The sequence below is a fragment of the Temnothorax longispinosus genome, chromosome 11, assembly GCF_030848805.1.
Source record: "Temnothorax longispinosus isolate EJ_2023e chromosome 11, Tlon_JGU_v1, whole genome shotgun sequence".
NCBI lineage: Eukaryota > Metazoa > Arthropoda > Insecta > Hymenoptera > Formicidae > Temnothorax > Temnothorax longispinosus.
Window position 1 is genome coordinate 1,716,644 of NC_092368.1, and position 13,460 is coordinate 1,730,103.

The following is a 13,460-nucleotide window of genomic DNA, read 5'->3' on the forward strand; positions in this document are numbered from 1 at the left end:
TTTTCTGTAAAAGTCATAAGCGTTTTTTATTTTGTGAATATATAGATATATATTTGTAATATTTGTGCGTTATCGCATTCGGCACATCTTGTAAATAAATCCAAATTCTTATATAATAAGTTCTCAAAAGTTCGTTCTCATGGATTTTTATCTTTTTTTTTTTGCTCAGTCTTGGTTTAATTAATGTTACGGAAATCGCCATTCTAACATAATGCTTGCCTCTTCGTCAAGTCACGACGTCGTATCACTATAACAATCATAATGAAACGATTTGCGATTGTAAACACAATATTTTGTAATTTTTAATGAAAGAGAATATGAAGAATAAAATATATTTATAAATGCACAAATCTGCTAATTTCAACATTGCTCTATATAATTGCAAATCATAAATCATCTGTGATTATTACGCTAGAACTTTACGTAAAAACTATCTTAGAAGTGCAATCGCGAAAACTATGCGCAAATGACGATTTTACGTAAACTTAACAACGAGATAAATTATATTTCCCAAGAAACAATGCCACAATGAATGAAATGAATAAAAATGCCACAAAAGTGTTTAATTTTAACGTAATTTAAAAAATAATGCGTGCGCGAATCTTTTTTTTAAATACAATTTTGGGAAGAATATTTGCTTTCTATGGTAAAATAGATTATGGCCATTATTGGTGTTGCGACTTTTCATTCAGTATACTAGAGATTTAATAAGCCCGTTTGTTTTCGCTGCACTTCTAAACTAGTGCAATAAGTCAGAATGAAAAAAAATATATTTGTTTCATTCTAACTTATTAGTTCAGTGAAAACGAACAGGCCTAATATCCCAAAAGAGTATGGAAAATCGTACAGCATTATTTATTAAATTATTTATGAAATCAGAACTCACAGCCATAGGAACGTTTCTTGCAGTCTAGTTTCAGCATTTGTATATGATTGAATCTATTTGTCGAGCGTAATTTGAGATCCGAGGGATTTATGGATTGTATAGCCTGATCAAAGTGAGAAAAAAAAATAAAAATATAAGGTATATTAAATCACTTGATATGTAAAATCCGTGCTTTTTTTATTACAATTATATTATATATACTATATATATATGTATGAAATCAGCCTGTTCATCGAATTGTCTTAATACAATCTCTAGATGTATAATATTACACTTAAAACTCACTATGTTTATCAGATAACACAATTTATCGGACAAAAAAGGTACAAAAGACAGTAATACAATTTTCGCTACTAAGAAGTAACGCAAAACTGACGGAACTAGAGAGTTTTTCCGAAAGAAAGACTCTAATAGACTCCGAGAGAACGAATTCTAATACCTCTATTCTCCTTCATTACGTGGCATTATCTTGTATTATAAAAATAGATTACAAGATCGAGATTGTGATAAAAACTTTTTAAAATAATCTGTTGGTCCTATAAGTACATCGTGACAAGGCAAGAAGCTACGTGAAGAAGCATTTTAATGTTACACATTTCGCAAATCATAGATCAGTACTGCGATACAAAACTAATTAATCGTTACAGTAATTAATTTACATAGGGTGCTCCATCGCTATTAACATTATATAATTATAATTATAATTACATAATACTAATATTATAATAAATAATATTTTGATAGTATGCCTTATGAAAAGTTTGCAATTCAAACTTTCTTTTAACAATAGAACAATAGAACACCCTAACACAGTGATATGACGAGGAAGCAAAACGTGTCGTTAACTCAGAGTAATCAAGCTATTTATTACATATTCAACAAATAATTAATTTTTAGGAAATGCTTAAATTCGTATGCAGACGATAATAATGATTAGCTTGTTTACGACGCATAGCTTAGAATGAATTTTCGAGGAGAAAAGGAAAAGTATTGCAAGGAAGTATTGCAGGGTAAGAATTGCAGGAGAAAAATATCATTGGGGAAAAAAAACGCGATTCCTGACAGGACCAATAAGCGTCAAATGTTAAAAAACAGATCGCAACGCTGGCAAATCTGTATTTCATTCTTAGATTTCTCGTTTGTGCTTAGATCATTAGTGGGAGTTTTCGCCAATCTTCGCTTACGCTGCTCTCTTTCTCTAAAGTATAGTAAAATATTCACAGACTTCTAAGTATCCGTAAATGATCCTGAAATGAACGATAAACGAACCGCCGATAAAAAAATGTACAACTCGATCGATCGACCGGCCAAGGAGGAGAGGCGGTGGTCGGTCATTTATCACGCGATTTCAGGAGGTTTCTCACCGAAGTGGTATATCACAGTGCAACGATTCAGAGATACTCGATTGAGTTTTTTCTTCTGGGAGTTCGATCGAGATAACCGATAACGGCGAATCAAATCTGACGCGAGTCAAGAAACATGTTTACCGATGTTGTTTGCCGTATCGTATTACAATTACAATCCCAATCGAGCCTGTACGCGACAATCGCGCCTCACAGAATCGCGTATCACAAAGGGCGACAGCGTGCATCATCGTTTGCGTATGCTCGACGGCTTCGATTTATCTTCGGAATGAATTCACATCAAGGACAATCTTGCAAATCTTAAGGTTTTAACCGTAAACATGCGAGTATCCCGGTGAAGGAATTTTCCGAGTAAAACTTGACAATGATCAGACGATTGTTCTCGCGAATTAATCTTATCCAGAATAAACTCATGTCAATTCGCAAACTGTGGCCGAGCACATTCACTCCTACTGCGTTTGCGACGCGATATCAGTATATCTGGAGTCGTGATGGTGTAATTAATAATCGTATTCATATACGATGTCCAACCTACTCGATACCATGCGCAAAGATCATCACTAACCCAGGCTCGACCATCATATCCTCCGGCATGTGCATATTATCACAGTGGAGGACCAGTACCGCTTGTTTGCCAGGCACTCTTTTGCACACGTAGTTGTCGTATTGTCGTCGCGAGTTTTGTCTAGTCTCGAGAGAATTTAAACCTGGCGGCCATTTCCTCTCGTGGCAGTTCTCCATCAGCTCGTCGATCACATGAGGTGGGCAATTGTACTCCGACAGAGTTCTCTTGATCATCGTCTGCAAACGTCAAAGATGCAATCTCAGAATGAGTGCGGTCGCAAAATCGATCTAACAATTGGCACATAAATTAATTCTATATCTATCCCAGTAACCAAAATAGCAGTCTGTCGGCAGATTGGCAACAGATTTGATCAGATATGTTAGTAGACTGACATCTGCGTCTGCATTCAGCTTATGTTCTGCCAGCAAAGTCTGCTAACATAATCAGACAGCAGATTGGTAGCAAAAACCGTGCAGAGCCTGAACGATTCCAGTAGGATCTGCTGAATTTCTGCCACCAATCTGCTGTCTATGTTAGCAGACTATTATTTCTGTTGGCGTTCTGCCGATATTATGTGATAAATCAGGATCGGCATCAAATCTGTAATCTTTCTGATAACATTTGTAGCAAATACTTGGCAAGATCTGCTTTTGATAGACTTAGCTGGGATATATCTACGGCTATAATTATATCTATTGCTACAATTCGTACCTGCAGCAACTCGTCGGGCGTGGAGATCATACCGCCCCACCTGGTAACCCTGGCGCGTGGCAGAGACGCGGACCATCTGACGACGTCGTCCCGTTCCATCTGATCGGCGATCGCGCGCATCGCCGGGTTCGACACTCTGAGGGCGCGCATAAAATCCTTGAGCAGATGGATCTCGCGTTTGTGCTCGTTGATCTGCAGCTGCTGCTCGCCGAGTTCGCGCTTCATGTCGGTTAGCTTCTGCTGCTGCGACTGTATCAGATTGCGGAGCTCGCGCACGCAATTGTGATCCTTGAGCTCGTTCTTGGGAATGATCAAGCTGCAACCCTGCTCGCACAACATTGGTCTCTTCGGATTGTACTCGCACTGCTCGAGATGCGCAGCCAGCCCGTCCAGCTTGACGATATGGTTGCAGCCGTATATGATGTTGTCGCACTTGATGGACAAACGGGCCAGGAGGTTCCTAAGGATTCGGGGGACTGCTCTAAGCTGCGTGGACGTGATGGCCGTACGATCCAGAGGGCACGTAGGCTGGCGATTTATCCATTCGTTGATGCAGGTGCGACAAAAGGCGTGCTCGCACACTGGTGCCTGCAACACATTACTCACCTGCCAGTCCTCATAAGCTGCCACAACTTTATAAAGCGATAAAGTTTTAGTATAGGTACATGCTACCTTTGGCAAGATATGCACGAATCTCCCCGAGTGATGAAATTATGGAAGCTTTTAGGCATAAGCATGACGCAAATACTTTGGGTCTGTTTTCTATTGCTGAACTAGTTCAGTGTCTTTTCTCTTTCAATGTGGAGTAAAAGAGATAAACTCTGAACTAGTGCAGCCAGTTCAGCAATAGAAAATAGACCCTTTGTGTTAGAGAATGTATGAATCTGTTAAAATGTATACATGGATGGAGTGACGCAAGAGATGCCGAAATTGCAGTGTAAAAGAGAAGACGGCAGCTTATTACGTTCCATACGTAGACACATAAACACGTGTTTAATTTAGAATAAGCATTTTTGCAGAAGATACAAGCTTCTCGATCGGTAAACACCGACGATGCTTAATCAGCAATAGCAGCAACGTTTAAAAGCGACAAGTCAGGCTAACCTATATTCACAGATGCGCGATTTCGCTCGCCTTTTCGAGACGAACGAAATTGCGTGACGGGAACGAGAACAACAGGAAACCGCGGAAAATGGAAGCTCCAGGTATTACGTACTCGAGAGCTCTCTCTGTCTCTGTCTCTCTCTCTCTTTCTCTCGATGTGCGAAGTCAACTAAAATCTTTCAGATCCACCGACCGACTTCTTACTTCCGAGAGACGAGTTCAGCGCGGTTCTCAGATGGAAACTCGCGAAAATTCTCGATCTTGATCCTCCACCTTTCCGAAAACCGAAATAAACCACGCGTGAATTCGTCCCTCTCCCTGCCCAAATCCGGTAAAGCTCTTCGCACAATAAACATGAGCGCAGTGGAGGTGGAGGTTAGGCGAGAGGGGGTGGGTCGCGCGGCGAGGTGTCCTCGAATGGAAATTGAAACACGCGTATGCTGTACCTGAACGGGGTCCTCGAGCACGCCAGAGCATATAGGACACACAAGCTCCTCGTCCACGTCGCCGTTGAAGCGGCTCACATCGAACCCCATCGCTCGCGAATGCGTGTCGCCTCCTCCGGCGTCACTGCGTGTGTCGTGTGTCTCGCGATTGTCAGGAACGGATCTGCTCGTGCTTACTTGCGGGAGCACGGAGGGGATTTCTCGCTACGGCCCTGGTGATTAATACTGATATTTCATATGTCGTACGACAAATTTTTTAAGCACGTTAATTGAATACAAAACAGAAAAGTTCTCGAGTTTTTAGAAACTCCTTTATCTTGTAGTCAATTATTACATTTAAAAAATGTGTCGTACGACAATAAATGATTACCCTATAAAATTCAAACTCCCTCCGCGAGCTTCTCTCGCGAAGCATCTTCAAACCTCTTCAGATCTTGCAAATTTAAAGCGTAACATCTCTACGAATATACATTTTAATATATTTTACGATCTATTAATACACTTTGCAAATATATTTTATTCAAGTGTATTTATGATTAAGTATAAGGTATTATGGTGTATTTTATAAATTTATTATTTATTACATTTACACAGTTTGCTAATATATATTTTATTATTTAGATTAGATATATTTAGAATTACTCGATCGGTGGTCAATTTTACTCTTGTAATGATGAGGCGAGGCTTGATGAAGGTCGAATTTTAATATCGGCCACGGTCGGTTCTCCGCGTGCGCGCTTACCGCGAAAAAGCACACTTTTCCGCGCGAGCTCGCACATGCTCGGTCGGATTTGCTCCGCGTGAGATTGCTAATCGGGAATTCCACGATTCCGCGAAAAATCCATAGACGTCGATAAAGCGCGAGAAGAACAGCACTGACAATATGAGAAGAGGAGATGGCCCCCCTCGTCTCTCTGCCGCTGGAGAGTCTGGAGACCCAGATTCGCGCCACTGTCTCGGACAGTGCAGGACAGACGGTTTTACCGTTATACTCGCGGATCCGTTCTATCCGTCTCGTTCACGCGCTAAACGGCTTGCTACTGCTCCCAAAATGCACACAGGTCAAAATTAACCCGCTCCGTTTCGCTAGGCGAACGATTAAGAAATGTTCTCTTCGTCATTTTATTTAACTTTCGCGGAATAAAGAGAGAGGGGGGAGACCCAGCGGAGTTCTCGATTGTGGGCAAAGGGGGTTGTGCCGAAATTTCAAGATCATCTACGTGGGTTGTTTACTGATTGTTTACGTTTACACGAACCTTTTACATGTAGACAATGTAACTAATATAAACTATGATATTATAAATTGAATGATTGATTTCTTTAAGGTATATGTAGTATACATTCGTAAACTGATTTTTTTAGGAATCTTGTAAAATTTAGACAGCATGTTAATGTAAACACGCAGTTAGAAAAAGAAAAGCCATCTTTTCGCCAACTAATCGCTTTCACTGTAAGATATCTATGACGAAAATATGTCGAGTTTTAGTCATTCTTTTAGACGACTTGGTGCTATATGGGACGTTAAACATTATAAGTTTACTTTATATATACGCGTATGTAGATGTAGATTATTGTATTTTATGCGTAAACGTCCAACCCTAATCGTGGATAGATATACATATAAACAGCATATGTAAGCTGAAGCTCAAAACTAAATAAAGATCGTGTCTAACAGTAATTAAGATCGTCCGGAAGATCTATTCTATGACGAGGCATCACACACCAGTGGAAATCCAATGATACGCTAATTTAACCCTTTGTGTTACACAAATTTTTCTGTTGCACATATTTTACTGAATTTTAGTACGTAGGAATTTTTGGAGTTGCTATAATTGCAAATCTGAAATCGTAATTTAATAAATCAAAATGACAGATTCAATATATGACAGCCAAATTGAAAAAAATTAACTATGCTTATTTACGTATAAAATTTTATACATAAGAGTTTTTTAGACTTCTGATTTTTAATCTGCAAAATTTGAAAATATAAAATGGCAGATCTAATATAATAAAATTGTTGCTACTTTTTAACAAAATTCTCTAATATGACCCTTACAAAAAAGTATTACTAGCTGGTTAGTAATAAATACTTATTTTGTGTATTAATAATACTAAAATTAAGTATTTATTAGTACTTGAATCACTGTGATCCAAGTATTGCACAGTATTTTATTACTGGTCAGTAATTTATGAAAGTAGTATTTAATACAGGACGAGTATTGAATACTTAGTATTAAATTTCTGATAAGAAAGCATTTAATACTAGGTGATAAATACTTGTGTAATAAATACTTGTGCTGAATTACTGATGAGTATTTCAATGTTAGTACTGAAGTACTGGACCGAGGATTCCATGTGTAATAAATCACTGGCCAGTATTTTAATGTTAATACTCAAGTACTGAACGGAATATTCCATATGAAATTAATCATTGACCAGTACTACAATTTGTATAGAAACATTATAATGAGTAATTCCTGATAATATTAAGGAAGAGAGATAAAAGTAATGCACAAATACATTTTATATGAAGATCTCCCTTACAGAAAAGTATTACTGACTAAATACTTAAAATCTCAGTGATTTAATACTGTCAATATTTATTTGGGAAATACTGAGAAAATACTGGTAGTGATAAATATTATAGGTAGTGATTAATACTACACAGAACTACTGGTGCTTAGTATTGAATTACTCACCAATATTTCGATTTTCGATATTTACCCGGCATAAAAAAAAATTATCTTTTTTCGAAATTTTATTACTATTTTATAACTAAATTTGTTTCTTAAGATGCAGTCTATAATTATAAATATTTTCTCGTATTTGAAAAACACACTTACCTTGGTGGGATCGAACTCGGGACCTCTGGATCGTGAGCCAACTGCCTTACGTGGTAGACTACTTCTTAATTTGATGTAAGTGTTATATATAGTCTACATGTGTCATAACCAGCGCAAATATATAATTTTTCAAAAATTATCTTAAGAAACAAATTCAGTTTAAAAAAAATAATAAAATTTTGAATTGGATATTAAAATGATATCCTCAGTACTATTTCAAAACTTGTACACTTTTATCACGACGAATTAGTACAGACCTTCATATAAAATGTATTTGTGCCTTACTTTTATCTCTTTTCCATAATATTATCAGGAATTACCCATTATAATGTTTCTATACAAATTGTAGTATTGGTCAGTGATTAATTTCACATGAAATATTCAGTTCAGTACTTGAGTATTAATATTAAAATACTGGCCAATGATTTATTACACATGGAATTCTTGGTTCAGTACTTCAGTACTAACATTGAAATACTCATCAGTAATTCAACACAAGTATTTATTACACAAGTATTTTTCACCTAGTATTAAATGCTTTCTCATCAGAAATTTAATACTAAGTATTCAATACTCGTCCTGTATTAAATACTACTTTCATAAATTACTGACCAGTAATAAAATACTATGCAATACTTGGATCACAGTGATTCAAGTACTAATAAATACTTAATTTTAGTATTATTAATACACAAAATAAGTATTTATTACTAACCAGCTAGTAATACTTTTTTGTAAGGGCTGTACTAATTCGTCGTGATAAAAGTGTACAAGTTTTGAAATAATATTGCGGATATCATTCTTATATCCAATTCAAAATTTTATTACTTTTTTTAAACTGAATTTGTTTCTTAAGATGCTTTTTGAAAAATTATATATTTGCGCTAGTTATGACACATGTAGACTATATATAACACTTACATCAAATTAAGAAGTAGTCTACCACGTAAGGCAGTTGGCTCACGATCCAGAGGTCCCGAGTTTGATCCCACCAAGGTAAGTGTGTTTTTCAAATACGAGAAAATATTTATAATTATAGACTGCATCTTAAGAAACAAATTTAGTTATAAAATAGTAATAAAATTTCGAAAAAAAAATAATTTTTTTTTATGCCGGGTAAATATCGGAAATCGAAATATTGGTGAGTAATTCAATACTAAGCACCAGTAGTTCTGTGTAGTATTAATCACTACCTATAATATTTATCACTACCAGTATTTTCCCAGTATTTCCCAAATAAATATTGACAGTATTAAATCACTGAGATTTTAAGTATTTAGTCAGTAATACTTTTCTGTAAGGGATATTGTAATATCCAATTCAAAATTTTATTACTTTTTTTAAACTGAATTTGTTTCTTAAGATGCTTTTTGAAAAATTATATATTTGCGCTAGTTATGACACATGTAGACTATATATAACACTTACATCAAATTAAGAAGTAGTCTACCACGTAAGGCAGTTGGCTCACGATCCAGAGGTCCCGAGTTTGATCCCACCAAGGTAAGTGTGTTTTTCAAATACGAGAAAATATTTATAATTATAGACTGCATCTTAAGAAACAAATTTAGTTATAAAATAGTAATAAAATTTCGAAAAAAAAATAATTTTTTTTTATGCCGGGTAAATATCGGAAATCGAAATATTGGTGAGTAATTCAATACTAAGCACCAGTAGTTCTGTGTAGTATTAATCACTACCTATAATATTTATCACTACCAGTATTTTCCCAGTATTTCCCAAATAAATATTGACAGTATTAAATCACTGAGATTTTAAGTATTTAGTCAGTAATACTTTTCTGTAAGGGGAATAAAAATATAAATACCACAAAGTAAGTGTTTATTCCGCCAACGATATTGAACCAAAACTAAATATATTTCTTTTGACAACAATTGGCAATCCATACATATAGTTACACGACGTTTCGACCCAGGCTTCGCCGCGGGTCCTTATCAAGTGATACATATCGCAGTATAAGTAATTTTTCAAAATCCTTACAAGGGAATCTTGCTATCAAATTCCAATTGTAATAAAATTGTATTTTAAAATTAAGTAATAGATGAAGTTGAAAATTATCAGTGCGGTAGGGCCAAAAAACAGAAAAATATAATTACATATTTATGTTATTTTCACACATACAATTAAATCTTAGAAATATGTTACACAAATCAATTATGAAATACGTAAAAATAACATAGAAAAACTGCGAGGAAATATAGGTGTTCCCATATAGGGACACTATATATGCAATAAAGGATTAATAAAAGAAAATCATGGAGAATTGTCTTTTTGATTACGAAAGAAATCAAAGAGAAAAGGTGACGAATACGCTTTTCGTAATCGGCCGTCGGAGTATCGAATGCACGCGAAGTTCGCTAGTTTCGATGCGCTTGTGCGCGGCTGCGCATCTTTAAAAATCGAGTACACCGAATGTTGCGCGCGCGTCGCGGATGCCTTGACACCTATTATTTGAATGCAACTTCACGCGTATTGCATTTACCGCGCCGCGCAGCCATGTCACGTGCGTGCGAATGTTCGTGCATCGCGACGCGCTCACGGAAAAGCGCAATTTTTGCTTGTATTTGATTTCGAACTCTCATCGCCGAGATAACGGACGAAATGAGTATTCATCGAGATGAACGAGAATCTGCGAGAGACTTGCACCGCAGCAATCTGTACGATAAACACAATTCTCCTTATATCCTTATATTTTTTATATACACAGAAAAAAGAATATTCTTGACTTGAAAATATTTTTATAATGTAACACTTAATGATAACAATCAATCAAATCAATCAATGGCACATTTCAATTAAGTCAAACAGAATCCAAGTAGGACCTGGGTCTCCTTAGAATTTTTGAGATTTCGATATAAAATCTTGTTTCCTAGGAGCAGGTCAACTTACTGCCCAACTTCCAATCTTGAGGGTTGGTTTCCTCTTCAAATACAGATGAGATATTCTCGTGGAAAAATACTCTTGGTGGGTTTTGTCATCACCATATCCGAGAGATAGCCCACGCAGCATGCATATCAAAAAGACGTCCAGAAGATATCCCGAAGATATATTTTAGGTGATAGGATATGTTCGAGATATCTTCTGAACGTCTTTTTGATATGTTTGCTGTGTGGGAGTGATCGTGGCCGTGAAATAAAAACTGATATTTTATCAGATTTGAACCCAGATCTTCGGCTCACACACACACACACACACACACACACACACACACACACACACACACACACACACACACACACACACACACACACAAAAGCAGTATATAGCGCACATTATTCTGCGTCACAATCGCCACACTTATTGATAACAAGCTTTCGCCAATATGCTGCGATCGAAAGAAAGGAAGTCGCCTTTCACGTCATTTGGTTAATCCTAACGTCAACGTTCTCTTCACACCCGCGTGCAGGATTTTAAGAATTTCGAGAGTATATAGGTAATATCGCGCGCGATAAAATAACTTCGTAATCAGATTGTTTTGTCTACAGGTATTGATAGATAAGATGAGGAGTGATAGTTCATCATACTTGCGGTATTACGATCGGTAAGACGGATCAGTGTCCAAGTCAACGTCGTGGGAATAAGTTGGACGGCGAAAAGAATCGGTGAAAATGGACACTACGGGTGTATCGAAGAGAAAAACTTTCGATAACGAGATCCAAGGTATTCCGTTTTTTGACAATTATAACGGCGGCATATATCTTCGTTTTTCATCGTTCATGCATATATAAAAAAAATAGCCGTTTGTTTCGCATCAAATTGAGATCAAACGCTCCTAGTGAACACAATGTCCTAAATCGGAACATAAGACGTATTAAAGACGTCATATATTCCGATTTGAGACATGCGTATTGTCTGGATTGCTGATATTGCAATATTCTTACATTTCTTTCGCGATCCCTTGGAATTTGCCTTTCTTTCACACACACTTGTAATCCGGTCGATCGTTTATGCGATCCGAGATATTACTAAAATGAGAGCGCTTTTCTCTGATAAACCTCTATTAATCGCATTATTACACTATATTTATTATCAGGATTACTTCCTGATAATAAATATAAACAGCAATTTTTCTTTAGCAACCATCAGACGCTAACGAAGTGTTTTACGCGTCGGTTTGACGCAAATATACATTGGTTAACAAATCTTAGGATGATTGAGATATAATTGGCTTATCGTGAGTAAACCAAGTCGTCAATTAAATAACTGGAGTCTCAATAAATACGAACACGAGTTGGAAAACGATCAGACATAGTACTGATGAAATGTAGGAGTAATAAAACGTCATTCTATCTATGTCGATAAAAATAAACGTTAAGTGGCAATTTAATGAATTAACAAACGTTCAGATTATTGAGAATTTTTTTATCTCTCATGAGATAACTTATTTTCGTAAGCCGGAAACTGTTATCATTTTATAAAAATAAATGGTTTACGCAAATGATGTGCAAGCAATAACAACGTAACTCGAAACCGAAATATTATACAATTTTTTTCAGTTATATAAAAATATTCTATTTATACTTACAATTAACCCTCCATTGCCCTCGTTTAAATAAACGTTAGCGCTCTCGTATGAGCGCCGTGCCGCGTCTGTATACATATATATATATATATATATATATATATATATATATATATATATATATATATACGCGTATATCACTGTATTAATGCGGCATTGTCTCTTCAGATCAACACAGTCTTAAGCCCATATCATGCTACGGATTGGGATTGAGATTGGATTGAAATTTAATCAATCATAATAAAGAAAACTAATCTCAAGTTCAAGAAACTTTGCTCTAATATGAACGTTTACCTCATACGACAACAATGGAGGGTTAAATAAAATAAAGAAAAGCAAATAATTTAATATAAATAGGATAGGTAATAAAATAGAAAAGTGTTATACAGAAATCTTGATTACTGACATATAATTATTTTAATTAAACAAAACATTAAGCTGTTTAAGAACGGAAGGCAATGCTTATAATTATAGACAACAGTCAAAATAATAATTCTTTTAAAATCAGCAAAATTTTTTTAGACTAGTATTGTAAACAATTTTCTTATCGCTTTAAAGAACGTCGAGTATTGCATCCGCCGATATGGCCAGCGGTGGCAGCGGTAATTGCTAAAGCTCTGATAACAATATCTTTTATCTTTTTTGACAACGTCATTTATCTAGGGTTAATCGCCATAATTAATACAGGAAACGCGATAAAAAAATTATCGAGTAACGGAACAAAGTCAAAAAATGACGCAAATAATATATTATTGCATTTTGTCGCGCGTATATCTGATTTTGTCGAATGTTTTCAGAGATCAAACCGCGAAATAAATATTCATGACGTGATTGAATATTCAGTTAATTGTCGTAACTACTTGCCTAATGATTCTTTTATACGATATACGATATACAATTGGACCGTGACCCAGTTTAAACAGTCAAATTACTGCTCATGAATATTGATGATTGGCGTAAACGATCGCCATTTGCTTTCACTGAGATAGATTAAAATA

The 13,460-nt window shown here is 35.9% G+C and overlaps 2 protein-coding genes across 4 annotated transcripts in view; one reads left to right on the plus strand and one right to left on the minus strand.

The window, feature by feature from the left end:
• Elgi (E3 ubiquitin-protein ligase NRDP1 elgi) lies at positions 1-11,944 on the minus strand. Of its 3 annotated transcripts, none has more exons than XM_071793536.1 (4): positions 11,822-11,944; positions 5,077-5,288; positions 3,527-4,114; positions 1-3,051 (listed from the first exon to the last, which is right to left on the minus strand). In XM_071793536.1, exons 2-4 carry the CDS (start codon positions 5,164-5,166, stop codon positions 2,782-2,784), a joined length of 948 nt encoding a protein of 315 aa, XP_071649637.1. In that variant the 5' UTR covers positions 5,167-5,288; positions 11,822-11,944; the 3' UTR covers positions 1-2,781. The 3 variants fall into 3 exon arrangements, with proteins under 3 accessions (XP_071649637.1, XP_071649636.1, XP_071649638.1); XM_071793535.1 differs by having other exon boundaries at positions 3,527-4,132; XM_071793537.1 differs by lacking the exon at positions 11,822-11,944 and having other exon boundaries at positions 3,527-4,158; positions 5,077-5,263.
• Positions 11,442-13,460, plus strand: part of LOC139822010 (solute carrier family 15 member 2) — a 12,654-nt gene continuing 10,635 nt past the window's right edge. The window contains exon 1 of the mRNA XM_071793517.1: positions 11,442-11,600. Coding sequence (XP_071649618.1) covers positions 11,549-11,600 — 52 coding nt within the window. The 5' untranslated portion in view covers positions 11,442-11,548. The remainder of the gene's footprint in view (positions 11,601-13,460) is intronic.

Coding starts and splice junctions, on each gene's coding strand:
- Elgi (XM_071793535.1), bottom strand. CDS start 5,166: ATGGGGTTCGATGTGAGCCGCTTCAACGGCGACGTGGACGAGGAGCTT. Junction 4,133..5,076: donor TGCTCGAGGACCCCGTTCAG/GTACAGCATACG, acceptor GAGGACTGGCAG/GTGAGTAATGTGTTGCAGGC. Junction 3,052..3,526: donor CGCCCGACGAGTTGCTGCAG/GTACGAATTGTA, acceptor TGACGTTTGCAG/ACGATGATCAAGAGAACTCT.